General features: G+C 45.8%; 1 protein-coding gene across 1 annotated transcript; it reads right to left on the reverse strand.

The window, feature by feature from the left end:
- Window positions 1–6,763: 6,763 nt before the first annotated feature.
- Window positions 6,764–10,282, reverse strand: slitrk2 (SLIT and NTRK-like family, member 2). The gene has a single exon (XM_072271326.1). The coding sequence runs from the start codon at window positions 9,804–9,806 to the stop codon at window positions 7,269–7,271; it is 2,538 nt and encodes an 845-aa protein (XP_072127427.1). The 5' UTR covers window positions 9,807–10,282; the 3' UTR covers window positions 6,764–7,268.
- Between the last annotated feature and the right edge of the window lie 11,014 nt (window positions 10,283–21,296).

The raw sequence follows: 21,296 nt of genomic DNA on the forward strand, positions 1-21,296 counted from the left end.
CTTTAATTGCAATATCCTTTGGGATGCACTAAGATTGTGAGATCATCGTTGAAATGGAAGACTTGTTTTCTCATTAACTAGCTAATCTTTTGCACTTAAAATTAGGAAACTGAGGTACTTCCTCAGATCTGTCACGAAGATGGAAAGCAACGACTCATGTTAATACAAAACACTGCAAACTGCAGCACGTTCCAGAGAGCTTATAGTCATACAGCACTACAGCACAGAAATAGGTCCTTTGGCCCATCTAGTCCATGCAAACTATGATTCTGTGTAGAGCCATTAACCAACACCTGGACCATAGCCCTCCATTCCCCTCCCATTCATGTACTTAAACAAGCTTCTCTTAAAAATGATGCAATCAAAACCACATCCACCACTTCCCCAGTAGCAAATTCCGCACTCTCACCAGCCTCCGAGTGAAGAAGCTCCTCCTCATTTTCCCCTTAAGTATTTTACTTTTCACCCTTAACATTTGACCCCCATTCTAGTCTCACCCAACCTCAGTGGAAAAAGCCTGCTTCCATTTATCCTAACTATACCCTCATAATTTTGTATGCCTCTATCAAAGCTCCTCTCATTCTCATCTGCTCCAGGGAATAAAGTCCGAACCTGTAACTCGTGTCCTCAAGTCGCAGCAAAGTCCCTGTAAAGTTTCTCTGCACTCTTTCAATCTTATTCACCTCCCTCCTGCAGTTAGGTAACCAGGCTGCACACAGTACTCCAAATAAGCTTCACCAACATCTTATGCAACTTCAACAAAACATCCCAAATCCTGTGCTCAGTGTTTTGACTTATGAAGGCCAATGGGCCAAAACCTCTCATTACAGCTCTTTCTACCTGTGACACCATCTTCATGCAATTATGGATCTGCACTCTCAGATCCCTCTCTCCTACCTCACCTCTCAGTGCCCTACTGTGTAAGACCTACCCTGACCTGTCCTCCCAAACTGCAATGGCTCACAATTGCCTGCATTAACCTTCACAGACTGTGCTGGACACTGAGCCACAACAAAATATTAGAGCAAATGACAAAAGCCTCTCACTGCTGACACAAGAAAACAGATCCATCATCAAGGTCCCCCATCATTCAGACCATACTTCCTTCTCGCTGCTACCATCAGGTCACAGTTAATATCACAGGCATATGTCAATATATACCGTATATAACTTAAATCAGTAGTGCAAAAAAAAAGTAGTGTTCGTAGGTTCAGTGTCCATTCACAAATCTGATGACAGAGAGAAGGAAGTCTTTTCTGAATTGGGCAAGAGATAGAAAAGCATTAGGTTCTACAACACCAGGTTCAAGAACAGTTATACCCCTGGCCCACCAGGCCCCTGTATCAACTTGAGCAACTTCACTCACCACAACCGCAAAATGAACACCGAACACAAACTATGAAATCGCTTTCAAGGACTCAACATGTTCTCAGTAGGTATGTATGCATGCATTGATTTATTGCTTTTTTGTTTTATTTGTACATTTGTCTACTTTCCACATTAGTTAATTGTCAGTCGTTATGTGTATTTATTTTATCGATTCTATTGTATTTCTTTGTTCTACTGTGAACGCCTGCAAAGAAAATGCAGTATTTGGTGACATACCTACTTTAATAATAAATTTACTTTGAACTTTGGGAAACCTCAGTCACAGTGCTAGATTTTTTTACAGAAGGATAAAGAGTTAGAGTTGAGGAGCTTTAAAGCAGGATTCCCTCAGTTTTAATTACCTGACAGCTGAGGCTGTGTTAGTGGTGGAGAAATCCAATTAGGAGATGCCCAAGGGGCCAGAATTTGTGGAAAAGCAAACCCTTAGCTTGTCATGGATTCAGTGGGAGTTGCAGAAACAGGGAGGAAGAGACAATGAAGGGATTTCAAAATAAGATTCATAAATTTGAAATTGAGTTGTTCCTCAGCCTGGGGGGCAAAGGTAGATCAGCAAACAAACACATACAAAATGTTGGAGGAACTTAGCAGGTCAGGTAGCCTTTCTGGAAATCAATAAACAGTCAAAGTTTTGGGCTGAGACCTTTCTTTAGGACTGGAAGGGAAAGGAGAACATGCTAGAATAAGAAGGTGGGAGGAGGGAAAAGAGTACAAGCTGGCAGGTGATAGGTGAAGCCACGTGGGTGAGAAGCTGGGAGGTGATAGGTGAAGTCACATGGGTGAGAGGCTAGGAGGTGATAGGAGAAGCCACGTGGGTGAGAAGCTGGGAGGTGATAGGTGATAGAGGTAAAGGGATGAAGATGAAGGAATCTGATAAGAGAGGAGAGTGCAGAAAAGGAAGGAGGAGGAGATCCAGGGCAGGTGAGGAGAAGAGGAGAGGTAGGTGGGGGGCTAGAATATGGAATGGAATAAGAGAGAAGTGGGGGAGGAGAGGAGAAATATTGCGTTAGAGAACTCAATGCTCATGTCATCAGGTTAGAGGCTACCTAAATAGAATAAGAGGTGCTGCCCCTCCAACCTGAGAGTAGCCTCATCATGGCAGTACAGGAGCCGAGGACCGACATATCAGAATGGGATTGTAAATAGAATCAAAACAAGCAAAGATGCAGGTTAGAACATCAAGATTTCCATAACCTTTGATAGGAGGGAGGTCAGCCAAGAGTACATCACAACATCCAGGCCTATAAATGCATGGCTGAGTGTGGAAATGATGCAGGGAGAGGGAGAAGAATAACATTCTTGTGGAATGGAATGGCACTGCAGGTTTTCACTCAGCTACTCCAACAGTACCATATAATTCCACAACCTCCACCACCAAATAGGGCAAAGGCAGGAGGCAGACAGGAGCAGTTCTGGTCTCCATACTTGAGGAAGGATATACGGGCTTTCGAGGCGGTGCAGAGGAGGTTCACCTGGTTGATTCCATGGATGAAGGGGTTAACCTATGAGGAGAGATTGAGTCACCTGGGACGATACTGTCTGCAATTCAGAAGAACGAGAGGGGATCTTATAGAAATATACAAAATTTTGAAAGGGATAGATAAGACAGAAAGATAGGAAAGTTGTTTCCATTGGTAGGTGAGACTAGAATAGGAGACATTGCCTCAAGATTCAGGGGAGAAGATTTAGGATGGAGATGAGGAGAAATTGTTATTCCCAGAGAGTGGTGAATCTGCAGAATTCTCTGCCCAGGGAAACAGTTGAGGATTCCTCACTAAATATATTTAAGAAACAGTTAGATAGGTCTTTACATAGTAAGGAATTAAGGGTTATAGGGAAAAGGCAGGTAGATGGAGCTGAGTTTACGGACAGATCAGCCATGATCTTATTGAATGGCGGGGCAGACTCGATGGGCTGGATAGCCTACTCCTGCTCCTATTTCTTATGTTCTTAATGTTCTTATGAGCATCATCACTTTCAGCTTCTCTTCCATACTGACATGAGCATTTATTTTTTCAACATTACAGGGTCCAAATCCTGGGATTTCCTAGTGTTAATGTGAGGTCACCACTATCACTTGGAGGACAACGATGGTTCCACAATAATGGCTCACCACGACCTTCTCAAGGACAGTTTGGAGAGGCCATAAAGTTCAAACATGCAAAGTGCTTTTTATTATCAAAGTATGTCTCTGTTACTATATCCTACCCCGAGAGTCATTTTGCAGGCATTCACAGTAGAACAGAAACATACAATATAGTCAATGAAAAACTACAAAGATTGACAAATGACCAATGTGCAAAAGAAGACAAAATGTACAAATACAAACAAAACATAAATACATTGCTATATAACACTGAGAACATGAGTTGCAGAGTTGTTGCAAGTGAGTCCATAGGTTGTGGAATCAGTTCCATGCTGAAATGAGATAAGTTATCCACGATAGTTCAGGATCCTAATGGTGGCGGGGAACTAACTGTTCCTGAACCTGGAGTTGTGGAACCTAAGGCTCCTGTACCTCCCCAGTGATACCTCCACCTCCAACAATAAATACATAAATGAAGGACTTCGGTGAAGGAGGACGTGATCAACTGTCAAAGGAAACTAACAGTTCAAGAAAAAATAGAAAGGATGAGTGAACTTGGTGACAACCACTAGAGATGGCATTTAGAGAAGAAAGAAGCTGGTATGAAATTGCGATAGGGCTGAAAACCTTTCTGGAGAGATTTCTATGAAAATGTCCTCGACAGATGAGCATAAACTTTGAATTCTACTGTAAAGTTTGAGGATATTGCAGAGGAAATGGAAAAGGGTTTACGGTGACAGATGGGGCGTGAACATTTTCCTTGAGAATAAAGGGGGGAAACAGCAGATTTGGAAATTTGGGCTCCCTGGTAACGTATCAGTTAGCACGATGCCTTTACAGCTTCGGGTGTTGGAGTTCAGAGTTCAATTCTGCCATCGTCTGTCAGGAGTCCTCTCCCTTGAATCCCAGGTGCTCCAGTTTCCTCCCACAGTCCAAAGACCTACCAGGTAGGTTAATTGGTCAGTGTAGGTGGTCCTCTGATTCACTTAGGTCCTCAGGGTTGCTGGGTTGACTTAGCTCAAAGGAGCAGAAGGCCTACTCTGCATTCGATCACAAAATAAATTAATAAATAGGGAATCAGTATCTGGTGAGAGGGGACTGTTGATAATATCAAATAACCACGCAGCCAGAAAATAAATTGGTTGGTTGAGAAATTTAGTGGGATTATGATCAAGTAAGGAGTATGCGTCTCTCAAACTTGATGAATTTAGCGATGGTCTGAGGAGAATAATGAGAGAAACTGGAAATAAAATTGGAAAATCACAGCTTAGGATGGAGGGCCAGGTGAGGAAGAATCACCAAAGATGTACCAGTGGACTAAGAGGAAGGAAGAAAATGGAAGAATCCTTCAGAAATAGCTGACTAATTATATTATCACAAAGCAACATCAAAGCAGATCACAGCCTATACACATTATGCAAAGCAAATTTTGCATAAAAATATAACACGAATATACAATAATTCTCACTATGCTCTTAAAGAAACTAACAATCTCTCAGAAAAGATTAATCTCAAGGTCAAGAGCTCCTCTAATAAGCAATTAAAAGTTTCAGTTAGATCTCAAAAATGATCAAGGCTTTTTTAAAACGTTATAATATAGATCTTGAGAATCAAAACAAATGAACAGATGCAAATTGCACCGCAGTTTTGCAGAGTTTGCTAGGTAATATTTGAGTGTTATTTCATTGTGATTAACAGGTCTAGTATATAACAATTCAACGGCACTCCTTCAGCATAAAATGACTTGAGATGTTCTGAAGCAGAAAATTATGTTAAGGAAGAACATATTTTCTTTCTATAAAGCAGTTTAACTGGATTAATAATATATCATTTTTCCAAAACTTGTCACTGGGGATTTTTAAACAAGAATCTTAATTATTAAACTTATTACTTTCAATGAAAAATGTCCTCACGTTTTATGCTGGACATACCAAGCTCTAAGTATAGATGATTTGGAGAAGATAGCATTATACCATACGGTGTCTGTGAATAACATCAGTAACAAATAATTAATCATGCATGAATAGGATTCCAAATTCTTCAAACTATTAAAAAATATTGCAGTCATATGGAATATCACACTGAATAGACAATCTTAGTTGCAAATTGCAGAAAATTATGAAAGTATTTAGGTCAGATAGGTCTAGTAGGTAGATTTGTAGTTTGACTATTGTATGAATGCTTATTTAAATGGTGGTAAATCATTGTTCTAGATTTTAAACCAGTCAACCAAGTGACTAAAAACTATTCATTCACTTAATTGTTAAAAAAAACATTCAGTCCCACTAATGTTACTTTGCCAGTACAGTTTGAGACAATTTAAAAGGGACCTGGTCCTTTTTAGTTACAAAGTGAAAAGTAATTTTTTAGCCAAAGAGTTTTTGAACAAATGAATGGAAAACAGGGAGTTTTTGGAGGCTAGCTAATTATTATATTATAATGACTATATTAACATGAATTACTCCTCAGTAGTACTGGACATTACTCAGCAGGTAGAGTTCAGGGAAAGCAAAATTTGGGTAAACCATTATCTGCAAGTGAAACTCCCTATCAGACACCATCTAGCCTTGAAGGTATATTTTTTTTCCGCAAAGTACCGTTTGTAGTATCATATGTCTTTTGCTCTGGTAACACTGGTATAGCTTATGTGCAATTTGTTATACAACTGAATGTACGTCCTATGGCTTAGGCTGCACAGGAAATAACTGGTTCCAAAATACTCGGCGCCATAAGATACTAAAAATAAAAATGTTTAAAACATGTTACCACTTAGCGTTTGTGAGCAAAATAGGAACACGTGCTTTTTGTTCTTGAAACACTGCATTGTGTACAATTTCTGTTATCCAACTGCATATCAGTTTTCAGGCTTGTGTTGCACTCTCATGCAAATACATGTAAGTGATCAGAACCACAGAATGTATATAATAATGTTATCACTGCCCCCTTATCCAGATACATCTTTCATAGGTTAGTGGGGGCATCGTCACCACACACACCCTGCAGTAGTTCAAGAAGACAGCTCACCACCACCTAGTCAATGGTATATAGGGGCAGACGACAAATCCAATGATGCCCAGATCCAAATAAACGAATAGAAATTTAATGCGCTGACACCAAATCTTTTTTTGGTTTTGATCCATATTTCAAAAAATCTCTTTTTGTTGAAATAGATGAAATATTTGAATGCATCAAATGCTTGATCCCTAATGCATGCACAAAATTAGTTTTAATATATAAACCCAACACGGTAATCCAACTCACTTTTGTTGTGTTTTAATACCATATATATACAATCGCTCGGAAGCATTTTGCTCCCAAGATACAATGTTGTGAAGAGCTGCAGAGAGTTTACAGTGCAAATGGACCCCCAAACGTCAAAAGGGAAATATCCAGTAAAGGAGAATAACTAAAGTCTTCAGTCAAAAATTGACCCCTCTGTGCTATATATATTCTACACATAGCTGGCTATTTTGTTTTGAAGTCAAGTCTTTGGAAATTTTAAACATAGAACTTACACAATAAGAGCAAATGGTTAACGTCAAAAAACAACTAAATTCAACAAAAGGATATTGTGTGTGTTTGTGGCAATTATGAAGTCGGTGTAGCAACCGACGCCACGTCCAATAATTATAAAATACTGCTCTCCTTGATCACGGGAATTCAGTGGGGTTTTGGAGAAAAAGGCGTTCGTTCTGAAGCTCACCCGGAGTGATGGCTCAGGTGAAGTTAAGTCTAGTTAGAATAACCCATCCTGTACGTACTTGTCTAGTAGTTAAGTCTACTTTCTCTCATTGTCCTACAGTTGGCTAATGACAGTTTGTTTGGCCAACACCTCGAGGTAGTCTGGTTCTGTGTGGGGCTTCGCTTGGAGTGAAAGATTGTCGTTTTTCGCCGGCTGTTTTCTCGGGGTCCCGTACAAAACCGTTTTGTTTAGCCTGTCCTGTTCCTGGTGGCGGGTTCCTTGGGACGAGCTGGCGAACTGGCGCTTGGGCAAGGTGCAGAAGGTGTAGTGGGCGTTCAGACCGCTGGGCAGCGCCTTTCGCCGTTCGCCTAAGTTTTGGTACACCGAGTCTGTGTGTCGGGGCGGCTGCGGCCCGAGTAGTTCCACAGTGCTAATGGAGTAAGGCGCACTGCCCAAATGCTGTGACTTCTTCGCCTGCAGACTGCTGAAACTCAGATCGGGCAGGTCTCGGTAGTAGGTTACCTGTTCCGCTTCTCGCTGGATGTAGATGGGGTTCTTGCACATTTGGCCCACGGGGTGAGGGATATAATTATACACATGCGCCTCTGTTTTCTCCCCGGGCTCAGAGCCATACGGCCCGCACTGTAACTGGTAGGAGTTGAGGTCCAGGTTATTCGGGGTTGCGCTCTGACCACTTGCGCCGCCTTTGCGCCGCTTCAACACGAAGACGAACAGCCCGGCCCCGAAGCAGACGCTGAGAATGAAAACTACCAGTAGGCCCAAGATGAGAACGGAGAGGGGCACGGGGCTGGACTGGGCCGTCCCGGGACTGGGAGGCTCGGCGTCGTCCTGTGGGAGATTGGGGTTGCGGGTGACCTCGTGGGAGCTGTGGAGGGGCAACTCCGAGCAGATCTCTTCATCCTTGAGGGATCTCAGCGCCTGGCCGGCCAACCTCACGGGAGATTCGCAGGCCACTTCGTTGATCACCACCCCAGCCCGAGATTGCTCCAACCATGTCTTCAGCGCCAGTATGGGGCAGTCACACTCCCAGGGATTTTCCTGGAGGTCGATCTGGACAGCAACAGACAATTGGTCCAAAACCCCTCTCACTGGCAGGTGCGGGAAATAATTATTCCTGAGGTTCAGCCTGGTCAGGTTGGTGCCAGCAAACACCCCGGAGGGCAGGGACCGCAGCAGGTTATTGTTGAGGTACAGTAAGCTCAGTCTACCCAGGGAATGAAAGGTATCTTCTAGGATCTCCTTGATGACATTGGACTCCAAGTACAGGTACTGCAGCCGCTCCAGTCCCACAAAGAGGGCGGGCGACAGCCTTTCGATATGGTTCCCGTTAAGGTACAACCTGCGGAGGTTGCTGAGGTTGCGAAAGGCGCCGTCCTGTATAGCTGAGATACGATTGTTGCCCAAGTGAAGCAGCTCCAATGCCCCGTACTCCCCGAAGTCACTCACCTGCACAAGGGGTAACAGGTTGCCCGTGAGGTAAAGCTTCTTTGAGTTTGAAGGTCGGGGCTGGAGTTCCGTGATGTTCCTGATCCTCCTCTCGTGGCAGTGCACGTTCAGCGCCTTGTCCGAATTCTGGACGGTGCACGAGCAAATGGAGGGACAGCCGGCCGGTATGGGCGACCTCGTCTGGTAGACCATAATGGGGCCGAATATCTGTCGGCCTTTCGGGCTCGGGGTGACCCGGGCGCGGTTCTTGGGCTGCCGCTGAGCCTTGCCGCCTCGCAGGGTGGGTTTGGCCGGGCTCGGGGACGAGCCGGTGGTGGGGGGCAGGTGGGAACCAACCAGCGAGGGGCGCAAGATCCTCAGGCTGGAGTCGACGGCGCTCTTGCGGGGGCAAAGGTCTTGCTTGTTCAGATGGGTCACGTCCTTCCCGTGCAGTCTGAAGGGAGTCTCGCAGACCATCTCACCCACGAAGAAGGAGATTGTATCCAGCCAAGCCTTCAGCGGGATCAGGTCACAGGTACAGTTCCAAGGATTTTCCTCCAACTGGATCTCCACTATGCCGCCAATATGCTCCAACACCCCGGCAAAGGGCAGCTTCTTCAACCGGTTCCCCCTTAAATCGAGATGAGTCAACAGCACGAAACGGAAGATGTTGTTCGGGAGACTGGGTAGCAAGTTATCGTTCAAGATAAGTACCTTCAGTTTATTCAGCTTGCTAAATGTGCCTGGTTCGATGATGCTGATGTAATTGTAATCTGCTTGTAGGTACTCCAGACTCTCCAAGCCCAGGAAGGTCTCCTCTCTCAACACTTCCAGTTTGTTGTTGTTCAAGTGCAATCTCTTCAGCGTGGCCAGTCCTTGGAAAGCGCCGTTCCGGATCTCCTGCAGCCCGTTGCTACTCAGATGCAGAGTCACTGTATTGGTGAAATTGATGAAGCCTTTGGGAGGGAGCTTGCTCAGGGAGTTCCCGTTTAAGAAGAGCTGGTAGAGCCGATTCTGTGGCGGCTGGAGCGAGCTAACCTTGGTGAAGCCTTTGTTCTCGCAATTAATATTCAACATCGTCTCCTTCTCCTCGCACGCACATCGGTGCTTGCAAATATCTTTGGCACTTCTGCGGTTCTCTGACGGGGTCTTGGAGGAAAAACCAGTCATTGCAAATACACTCATTACCAGGACGGAGCGCAACATCTTCCGATTACCGCCTCCCCACCCGACAGAAGTTGCACGACACCTTTAAATCTTAAATTCGAAAAAGAGAAACCCGCTTATAGTCAAGGCTGCAATAACTTCAGCTTGCAGGAGGGATGCGGGGTGCTTCTCCCACTTTCTCCAAACGATCTTGCATGTTAAAATAAGAAATAACGACACATCTTAAGGTCTACATTCCTGTGTTCCATGTTTGCTTCTCACCTCATACCGAGCGCAGATGCTCAATGCTCCGCAGTTGGCATTCGGTGCAGGGAAGGGCACACTCTATCGAGGCGATCTTTCTCTCCCCTGAACGCAGACTCTGCTGAACAATTTGCGGGAGGTTTCACAGGTCTCTGCGATTATCCCGGCGCTCGCGTCCACACTCCCGAGCTGGCGGCGAGCGATGCTCGGCTTCGCGTTTCTCGCTGAACAGTTTAGAGTTTGCCCGCAGAATGAAGCCGGAGAGAAAAGCTGGGAGCGGATCGCTCTCTGTCGGCGAAGAGTTTGCGCTTAAACCTTCCCCCTTTCAGTCGCCTGCCAGTGGTCACGTCATGCGCGCTGAAACCTCCCCGCCGTTCCATTAACTCTGCGAAGGGCGAAGCGAGGTGCAATTTCAGGCGCCAGGCACCCCGAATAAAACCTTTTCCGAACTTCTAAGGAAGGATGTGCTGGTATTAGAGAGGATCCAGAGGAGGTGAAGATCATGATCCCGGGATTGAAAAGGTTAACGCGTGAGGAGCGCTGACACTGAGCCTGCAGTTGCTGGAGTTTAGAAGAATGAAGAGGAATTTCATTTTAATCTATCGAATATCGAAAGGCCTAGATGATGGAAGTGGGAAGGATGTTTCCTATATTGGGAGAGTCAAGGATCTGAGGGCATAGCCTCAGAATACAAAGACATCCTTTAAAACAGATGAAAAGGAATTTCTTTAGCCAGATGGTGGTGAATCTGTGGAATTCATTGCCAGGGATGGCTGTGGTGGTCAAGTCATTTGGTATATTTAAAGCGGAGGCTGATAGGTTCTTGATTAATCAGGGTGTCAAAAGTTACGGGGCAAATATAGTAGAATAGTTTTGAAAGAATAATAAATCAACTATGATGAAATGGTAGAGCTAACTGGAGGGGCCGAATAGCCTAATTCTACTCCTATTCTTATGGTCGTATGTTCTTTAACCTTAGCAAGGCAGACCATCCACAGCCGGGAAACATGGTGTGCTGCTTGGTGAGTTGTAAATGCGGTGAGTTCCACCTTAGAATAAGGTTTCGAAAAAGATGGGGTGGGGGGGGGGGTTGCACTATCTTTCGGTGCATTATGTAGATGGGAGGTGAATGCAATATCCACAGTGTAAGGCTGGCGTGCAATATCCACAGGACAAAGCTGCTTTGCAATGTCCACAGGCTGAGGCTGGGGTGCAGAATCCACAGGAAAATCCTGCTGTGCAATATGTACAGGGAGAGACTGGGGTGCAAGATCCACAGGGCAGAGTTGGGGTGGAATATCCACAGGGTAGGATTGGGGTGCAATATCCCTAGGGAGGCCTAGGACTGCACTCTCGTAACTCTAGTCAGGGTCTCTGGTAGGTGAGGGTGATTCATGATGCATCTATGGTGGATGGAGGAGTCCATTTTCTACAAGGGGCTCTCTTGTATCTAAGGGGGGGGGAGATGTTCTGTAACTGTAGAGGTGGTCCGATACCTACAGGATTTCCGCTAAATAAGTGGTGTTTCCACAATGTACACGCAGTGCCTAAGTGGTTTGGGGAGGAGGGTGTGTTGATGGGACAGGTGGTCTAATATATACAGCAAGTGTCCAGGATGATGTTCTATAATGATGAATAGAGGAGCGTCCTGTACAACGTTTTATAACTTGTAGTAATCACTCGCCTTTGTTTCTACCTCCACTCCTCTCTCTATTTTCCCTTTCCCCATTCTGGAAACCCTCTCACACCTTCCTCTCCCCAGTCCTCATCACCTCCCTCCATTCCCCACCGCCTGTCCTTTATGCCACTCTCCTCTCCTATCAGATTCCTTCTGCCTCTGCCCTTTATCTCTTCCACCTATCACCTCCTAGCTTCTTTCTTCAGCCACCCTCCTCCACCCACCCACCTTCGCCCACACCTGGTCTCACCTATCGTGTTCCTGCTTGAACTCATTCCCCACCCCCCAACCTTCTTATTCTTTCTTCCTCCTTCCTTTCCAGTCCTGATGAAGGGTTTTGACCCGAAACTTCGACTGTTGATTCCTCTCCACAGTTGCTGCCTGTCCTGCTGAGTTTGTCAGTGTTTTGTGTCTGTCACTCACATGCCCAGCTTTGAATAAAATCTTGTGCCACATGCTGTGAAGCCCAAAAGAGCATAAGACATAGGAGCAGAATTAAGCCATTTGGCCTCTCAAATCTGCTCCACCATTTCTTGGCTGATCTCTCACAACCCCAATCTCTTGCCTTCTTCATGTAACCCTTCATGTCCTGACTAATCACGAATCTTTCAAATTCAGCCTTAAATATACCCAATGACTTGGCCTCATGACTGCTTGTGGCAATGAGTTCCACAGATTCACCACTCTCTGGCTAAAGAAATTCCTCCTCATCTCTGCTGTAAGTGGACACCCCTCTATTCATTCCATACAATGTTCTGATAGCTTTTCCCTATATTGGTATTTAGCTTAATGGTGGAAACTCGTTATCATAGAACTGTGAACTTTTGAGATTACTCCCTAGGCGTCCCTCAGGCCAGTGCATTACCTGGGGAATAGAGATGAGTCCAGGGTTGTCATTTGTTGAAGGTGCAGCCTAATGGGTCCAGATTATTTGATATCAGCCTGTCACAGTCCTGATCGGTTATTCCTTGGGTCCCTTTAAATTTACTTTCTGTCTAAAAGAAGAGTCCCGGCTCTATCTTCTGTACCCAAGGAGGAGACCCGGCTCAGTGTTCCATGTCCTGTGTCTAAGAAAGTTCCAAGCTTCGATGTTCCGAGTTCCAAGTCCAGGCTCCAGTGTTCCAAGTTCCAAGTCCAGGTTTCTGATGTTCCGAGTTCCAAGCCCAGACTCCGATGTTCTGTGTTCCAAGATCAGGCTCTGACGTTCTGAATTCCAAGTGCAGACCCCGTTATTCCGAGTTCCAAGTCCGGGTCCTGAGTTCCAAGTCTGGGTCCTGAGTTCCAAGTTCTGAATTCCAAGTCTGGGTCCCGGGTTTCATGTCCTGAATTCCAAGTCCGGGTGCCAAATTCCATGTCCCAAGTTCCAAGTCCAGGTCCCGAGTTCCAAGTCTGGGACCTGAGTTCCATGTCTGGGTCTGGAGTTCCATGTTCCGAGTTCCGAGTTCCGAGTTCCAAGTCCAAGTCCAGGTCCCGAGTTCCATGTTCCGAATTCCAGTCCAAGTCCGAGTCTAGCCACACTTATTCCCATTTCTGGTTTGCTCACTTCTTGATCTGCCTCTGAACAATCCTAGCTTCCCTGCTTTCCTAGTAACGATTAATAAACTCTATTCTTGTTAACGCTACAAAACGTGTTTGTGTCCTGCTTTTGGGTCCACCTGTGCTCCGCACTTGTGACATGGCCAGGGTGATATATGACCAAATTGAGTTGATCTGGAGGGGACACCTTCATTCAGTGTCTCCCACAGGAGTAGATGACAGTCTTGGCCAGTTCCACCACGAGTCTGGGATGATTTGAGTGACAGCTGTCAGAAAACATTTGTCACCTTTCTACATTGATGCAAGCATGAAGACAGCACCCAGTGCCTTGACCTCCTTGGGTATGTTATTGAAGATCTCTTTCAAACCTACTGAATATCGAAAGGCCTAGAGAGGGTGGACATGGCGAGGATATTTCCAATCGTGGGAACGTCTAGGACTAGAGGGCACAACCTCAGAATAGATGGAATTTCCATTCAAAGAGACATGAGGAGGAATTTCTTTAGCCAGAAGGTGCTGAATCTTGGAATTCATTGCTATGTATGGCTGTGGAGGCCAAGTCATTGGGCATATTTAAAGTAGAGGGTGATTAGTTTCTTAATTAGTAAGGTGGTCAAAGGTCAAAGGCAGGAGAATGGGGTTGAGAGGGATAGTAAGTCAACCATGATTGAATGGTTGAGCAGACCCAGTGGGCTGAATGCCCTAATTGTGCATCCCTGTCTTATGTTTTTATTGTCCAAGCCAGTCTCTTCTCAATACTAACAACAGGTAGAGGTACAGGAGTCTAAAAATATGCACTCACTCTTGTAAACACACAAATAAATGCACTTATTTCAGAGGATCTATCCTGGACCCAGCACATAAATACAGTTATGAAGAAATCATGCGGTGCCTCTACCTCTCTAGGAGTTTGCGAAGATTCAGCATAATGTCTAAAACTTCAACAAACTTCTATAGATATGTGGTGGAGAGTATAGTGACTGGTTGCATCATAGCATGTTATGGAAACACCGATGCCCTTGAAAGGAAAATCGTACAAAAAGTAGTGGATAAGGCCCAGTCCATCACAGGTAAAACCCTCCTCACCATTGAGCGTACCTACATAAATGTTGTTGCAAGAGACCAGCATCCATCATCAGGGTCCCCCACCACCCAGGATTGCTCACTTCTCACTGCTACCATCAGAGAGAAGGTCCAAGAGCCTCAGGAACAGTTATTACCCTTCAACCATCAGGCTCTTGAACCAAAGGGAATAACTTCACTCAAGTTTAGTTGCCTCATTATTGAAATGTCTCCACAACTTATAGACTAATCTTTAAGCCTATAGGAGGAGAAGATGGCGGCGCGACGGCAGTGCGCGTGTCCTCTCTGGTGAATGATATCTGTAATCTGTCAAGTAAGGGACTATGTACAATTCTGATTTGATGGAGATGGATGTGAGAACACAGAGGAACATCTGGAAAACTTCAGAAATGCCCACTTTGCTGCTCGCTGATACTGTGTGGTAACCAGAATCTTCAGAGCAGAAGGCCCCGAAATCCTTGGCTTTGCATGTTTCAGTGGCCAGGGCGTGGTTGAAGGCACTCGGCAGAGGATGGCGCTCGGGAGGCTGTATCGGAGCGGCTGATTGGAGGCTCAAAGTTTTCCGGCGGAGGGACTCAGTGTGGGCTGTGGTCGGCTGCTTCCAAGGCATCGGCAAGTTGACGGTGCCTAGAGGTTTATGGCAGGGAGTTTCTCCCTTTTGCCGCCTGCTATCGGGGACTCTGGAGTCGATCCACTCAGGGACTTTGAGACTATTTTTACCGTGCCCATGTTTCGTTCTTCATCAAATTATGGTATTGCTTTGCACTGCTGTAACTGTATGTTATAATTATGTGGTTCTGTCAGTGTTATTAGTCTTTGGTTTGTCCTGTTTTCTGTGATATCACTCTGGAGACACATTGTATCATTTTTTAATGCACGTATGCTTTTCTAAATGACAATAAAAGAGGACTGAATGTTCTCATAATCTAAAAAATGCTCTTGTCATCTCATGTTCTTGATATTTATTGGTTCTCTTTTTGTATTTGCACAGTTTATTGTCTTATGCACATGGGCTGAATGCCCAAGTTGATATGATCTTTCACTGATTCGATTATGGCTGTTACTCTATTATGGGATTATTTAGTATGCCTGCAAGAAAATCAATCACACAGTTGTATATGGTGACGTATATGTACTTTGATAATAAATAGACAATAGACAATAGGTGCAGAAGTAGACTATTCGGCCCTTTGAGCCTGCACCGCCATTCTGAGATCATGGCTGATCATCTACTATCAATACCCGGTTCCTGCCTTGTCCCCATAACCCTTGATTCCCCTATCCATAAGATACCTATCTAGCTCCTTCTTGAAAGCATCCAGAGAATTGGCCTCCACTGCCTTCTGAGACAGCGCGTTCCACACCTCCACAACTCTCTGGGAGGAGAAGTTCCTCCTCAACTCTGTCCTAAATGACCTACCCCTTATTCTTAAACCATGCCCTCTGGTACTGGACTCTCCCAGCATCTGGAACATATTTCCCGCCTCTATCTTGTCCAATCCCTTAATAATCTTATATGTCTCAATCAGATTCCCCCTCAATCTCCTTAATTCCAGCGTGTACAAGCCCAGTCTCTCTAACCTCTCTGCGTAAGACAGTCCGGACATCCCAGGAATTAACCTAGTGAATCTACGCTGCACCTCCTCCACAGCCAGGATGTCCTTCCTTAACCCTGGAGACCAAAACTGCACACAATACTCCAGGTGTGGTCTCACCAGGGCCCTGTACAAATGCAAAAGGATTTCCTTGCTCTTGTACTCAATTCCCTTTGTAATAAAGGCCAACATTCCATTAGCCTTCTTCACTGCCTGCTGCACTTGCTCATTCACCTTCAGAGACTGATGAACAAGTACTCCTAGATCTCTTTGTATTTCTCCCTTACCTAACTCCACACTGTTCCCATAATAATCTGCCTTCCTGTTCTTGCTTCCAAAGTGAATAACCTCACACTTATTCACATTAAACACCATCTGCCAAGTTTCTGCCCACTCACCCAGCCTATCCAAGTCACCTTGAGTTCTGCTAACATCCTCATCACATGTCACACTGCCACCCAGCTTAGTATCATCAGCAAACTTGCTGATGTTATTCACAATGCTTTCCTCTAATTCACTGACGTAAATCGTAAACAGCTGTGGTCCCAATACCGAGCCCTGTGGCACCCCACTGGTCACCACTATAATAAAGTTTACTTTGAAGTTTTAACAATTATTTAGAAACAGCTTGTTTCCCTCCACCATTGTCAGATTTTCAAGTGGTGCATGAACCTATCAATTCCCTTCACTTTGCACTATTTATTTTCCTTTGCGATGTATAGATTTTTATGTACTGTTTCTACAAAGCAACAAATTTCATGTCATCTATTAGTGATTGGGGATTCCACATGGAAAAAGGTGGTGGAACCGGATCCTGCAGGGACTAAGAAATTTGTCTCTGTGGTTGCCCACATACCAGGCCTGGAATACACATCCATGAGGTAGTGGATTCCATACTTGCAGACAGGAAAGACAAGGTCACATTCACTTTCTTTCACTGATTTTATTTATGTATTATGGATTTAATGAGTTTTTAACAGATTATATTTTCCACTTTATTTTTTTAAAAAATCAATACATTTTATTTCTTCAATCATTTCAAGTGATTTCTGGTGTCTTGTTTGCCTGCCTAGGTGTATTTGTAACAAAGCTGCACAGGTTTGACAGGAGGTCAGAATAATTTCCAGCCTTGCCTTCCACTTGGTTGAGCTTTCTGGGGACTACAAATTCGTAGAGGCTTGGTCACCACTGAATTCATGTCATGGTCCGGTCCATGAAGTCCACATTCTGGTTCATGGTCCGGTCCATGGATCCTTATTCCAGGTTATCTGGTTTTCCTTTGTTCTGTTCTGTGCCTTAATTGAGGCACATGATTTTCATTTTGGGCTGGTATATAAACAGCTCCTGGGTTCAGCTTCAGTTGCTGGACTGTTCCCTTCCCCCATTCCTTCTGAAGCCCTGCCTGCAATGCTGTCGTTCAACTGCCGGAGCAAGACCGGGGCCTTGCTGTGTCAAAATAAGGAACAATCTATTGTTGTTTGGATTTATCTCTTTGTGTCCTCGCCTTCACTAGGTAGGTCCGGCTGTTTGCCGATACCTTGAGTTGAGAACTGTCTCTGTGTCCTCATCTTTGCTCGGTAAGGCCGACCGTTTGCCACTACCTTGAGTTGGGAAATGTCTCTGTGTCCTCTCCTTCGTTAGGTAGGTCCAGCTTTTTCCCAGTACCTTGAGTTGGGAACTGTCTTTGTGTCCACGCCTTCGCTAGGTAGGTCCGGCCATTTGCCGCTACCTTGAGTGGAGATCTGTCTCTCAATGTTCTGTGTATGAGTCCGGGCCCTACATCCTGCTCCCCAGGAGGGGTCCTGACTCTGTGCAGAGCCCCGGCCCCAAGTCCTGTTCCCAAGGAGGGGTCCCGGCTCTGTGTTCCATGTTCCTGTTCTTCCCCTGACCCAGGCTCTGCGTTCCTGTCTCCCTTGACCATGTCAAGGCTTCATGTTCTCGTTCTATTCATGTGCCTTGCTTAGCCCAGAAGTACCTCGCCCAGTCCGGTGCTGGGGTTCCCTCATGCTGTCCAGGAGTCTCACATCCAGTTCTGTTGCCACTCCTCGTCCTGTAGCCACGTCTTGTCCCCACCTAGATCCGGGGTCTAGGCCCGAGTCAAGACCCAGTTTCCGGGTCCCTGTCCAGTCTCTGGCTTGAAGTCCTTGTCCAGGTTCCAAGTTCCTAGTTCCTCGTCCCGGTCCTGCTTTCCATGTCTAGCCCTAGCCCAGGTCCTGTATCCTAGCCTCATCCAGGGCCTGTGTCTTGTCCAGCATCATTTCTTTCTGACTTCCCTTGCTGACACACCTAGTCCTGTTCCTAGTACTTCAGTGTCTGTGTCTTGCATTTAGGTCCGTCACCAGTGCCCCCTTATGACAGAAAAGTCCAGTCAAATATGGACCCAGCATCACAGACTCTGTTGCTTTACTCTTGCTATCCTGAGTTCCCTCCTGTTGAATGCCCCCCAAACCCGCCGATATTGTCCTTTGTCCTGGAGAGCCTGTTCAGTTGCCAGGAGGCTCCCATAGAGGGTGGGGTACTGTCATAGTCCGGTCCATGAAGTTCATATCCTGGTTCACAGTCCGGTCCATCGATCCTTATTCTAGGTCTTCTGGTTTTCCTTTGTTCTGTTGGTGCCTTAATTGAGGCACCTGATTTTCATTTTTGGCTACCTACATAAACAGCTCCTGGGTTCAGCTTCAGTTGCTGGACTGTTCCCTTCCCCCATCCTTCTGAAGCCCTGCCTGCAACGCCATCAAATTCAACCACCAGAGCAAGACTGGGGCCTTGCTGTGTCAAGATAAGGAGCAGTCTGTTGTTGTTTGGCATTGTCTCTTTGTCTCCTCACCTTCGCTAGGTAGGTCTGACCGTTTGCTGCTAACTTGAGTTGGGAACTGTCTCTTTGTGCCCTTGCCTCCGCTGGGTAGGTCTGGCCGCTTGCTGCTACCTTGAGTGGAGATCTGTCTCTCAGTGTTCTGTGTATGAGTCCCAGCCCTAGGTCCTGCTCCCCAGAAGGAGTCCTGACTCTGTGTAGAGCCCCAGCCCCAAGTCCTGTTCCCAAGGTGGGGTCCCAGCTCTGTCTACCATGTTCCTGTCCTCCCCTGACCCAGGCTCTGCGTTCCTGTCTCCCTCGGCCAAGTCAAGGCTTTGCGTCTTCATCCTGTTCTTGTGCCTCACCCAGTGCAGGAGTACCTCGCCCTGCCCAGTGCTGGGGTTCCCTCGTCCTGTCCAGGAGTCTGACGTCCATTCCTGTTGCCAGTCCTCATCCTGTAGCCACGTCTTGTCCTCACCTAGATCCGGGGTCTGAGCCCGAGTCAAGACCCAGGTTCCGGGTCCCTGTCCAGTCTCTGGCTCGGAGTCCTTGTCCAGGTTCCTAGTTCCTAGTCCGGGTCCTGCTTTCCTAGTCTAGTCCTACCCTAGGCCCTGTATCCTAGCCTCGTCCAGGGCCTGTTTCTTGTCCAGTGTCATTTCTTCCCCACTTCCCTTGCTTGCTTGACACACTTAGTCCTGTTCCTAGTACTTAAGTGTCTATGTCTTGCAGTGCCCCCTTATGACAATTCAAATTCAAAGTAAATTTATTTTCGAAGTACACACGTCACCATAGACAACCCTGAGATTCATTTTCTTGCATTCGCAGTAAATACAGGAAACACAATAGAATCAGTGAAAGGTCACACCCAGCAGGACTGCCAGACTGCAATAAATATATTTTGAATCATATCAAGAACATGAGATGAAGAGTCCTTGAAAGTGATCCATAAATTGTGGGTGCAGTTGAGTGAAGTTATTCCCTCTGTTTCAGGAGCCTGATGGTTGACGGGTAATAACTGTGCCTGAACCTGGTGGTGTGGGTCCTGAGACTCTTATACCTTCTTCCTGATGGCAGCAGTGAGAAGAGAGCATGACCTGCATGCTGGGGGTCCTTACCGATGGATGCTGCTTTCCTGAATCAGCGTTCAGTGTAGATGTACTCAGTGGTGGGAAGGGCTTTACCCTTGATGGGCTGGGTCACATCCATTGTTTTTGTCAGCATTTCCGTTCAAGGGCATTGGCGTTTCCATACCAGGGCATGTTGCAACCAGTCAGTATCCCCCTCCACCACACATCTGTAGATGCTTCTCAGAATTTTGGATGACATGCCGAACCTTCATAAACGTCTAAGGATGTAAAGGCAATGCTGTGCTTTCTTTGTAATGGAATTTACATACTGAACCCAGGATGGATCCTCTGGAGTGATATAACAGGCCCTCTCTACCTCTGATTCCCCTGATCAGGACTGGCTCATGGACCCCTGGTTTGCTCCTCCTGAGGTCAATACTCAGCTCCTTGGTCTTGTGGACATTTAGTAAGAGGTTGCAGTTGTAACACCACTTAGCCCAATTTTCAGTCTCCCTCCTCTGTGCTGACTTGTCACCAGCTTTGATTTGCTCAATGAATGTGGTGTCATCAGCAAACCTAACTATGGCATTGGAGCTGTATTTAGTCATAAGGATAAAGTGAGCAGAGCCGGAGTTTAGTGCACAGCCTTGTGGTGCAGCTGCACTATGGAGATTGTGAGGATTTGTTGTTGCCAATCTGAACTGACTAGGGTCTGCAAGTGGGAAAAAATTGAGGATCCAGTTGCACGAGGAGGCATTCAAACCAAGCTCTTTAAGCTTGTTGATTGGTTTTGAGGGCATGATACTAAATGCCAGACCGTTGTTGATAAAGAGCACCCTGATGTATGCAGCTTCACTGTCCCAGATACTCCAGGGTTGAGCGGAAAGCCTATGAAATAGCATCTGCTGTTGACCTGTCGTGAGAGTAGACAAATATGAGCAGATCGATCTCTCTTCTCTGGCAGGAGTTGATATGTTTTATCATCAACCCCTCCGAGCACTTCATCACGGTGGATGTAAGTGCTACTGGACGATAATCATTGAGGCAGGTTACCATGTGCTTCCTAGGCACCGGTATAATTGAGGCCTGCTTGAATCGGTTAGATAGCTTAGTCTGCTGAAGTGAGTGTTAAAAGATATCAGCAAACATTCCAGCCAGTTGATCAGCACAGGTCTTTAGTATCCCATGTGGGCTAGATACTTTGTTTGCCCTCCTGAAGCCTTATTATTAGGCTTGAATTGGTTTAAATCTCCTGCCCTGCACCATCTTTAAAGCACTCACATCAATTCATGTCCAGACATCTGTTGTTCTCCATTTTGAATGAGACTCTGAAATTGAGCAGAATTAGGCCATCGAGTGTGCTCTGCCATTTCATCATGGCTGATCCATTTTTCCTTTCAGCCCCAATCTCCTGCTTTCTGCCAATATCCCTTCAAGCCCTGACCAATCAAGAATCAATCAACCTCTGCCTTAAATATACATTAAAATCTTGGCCTCCACAGCAGCCTATAGCAACGGATTCCACATATTCACCAT

The sequence above is a fragment of the Mobula birostris genome, chromosome 10, assembly GCF_030028105.1.
Source record: "Mobula birostris isolate sMobBir1 chromosome 10, sMobBir1.hap1, whole genome shotgun sequence".
NCBI lineage: Eukaryota > Metazoa > Chordata > Chondrichthyes > Myliobatiformes > Myliobatidae > Mobula > Mobula birostris.

Coding starts and splice junctions, on each gene's coding strand:
- slitrk2 (XM_072271326.1), bottom strand. CDS start 9,806: ATGTTGCGCTCCGTCCTGGTAATGAGTGTATTTGCAATGACTGGTTTT.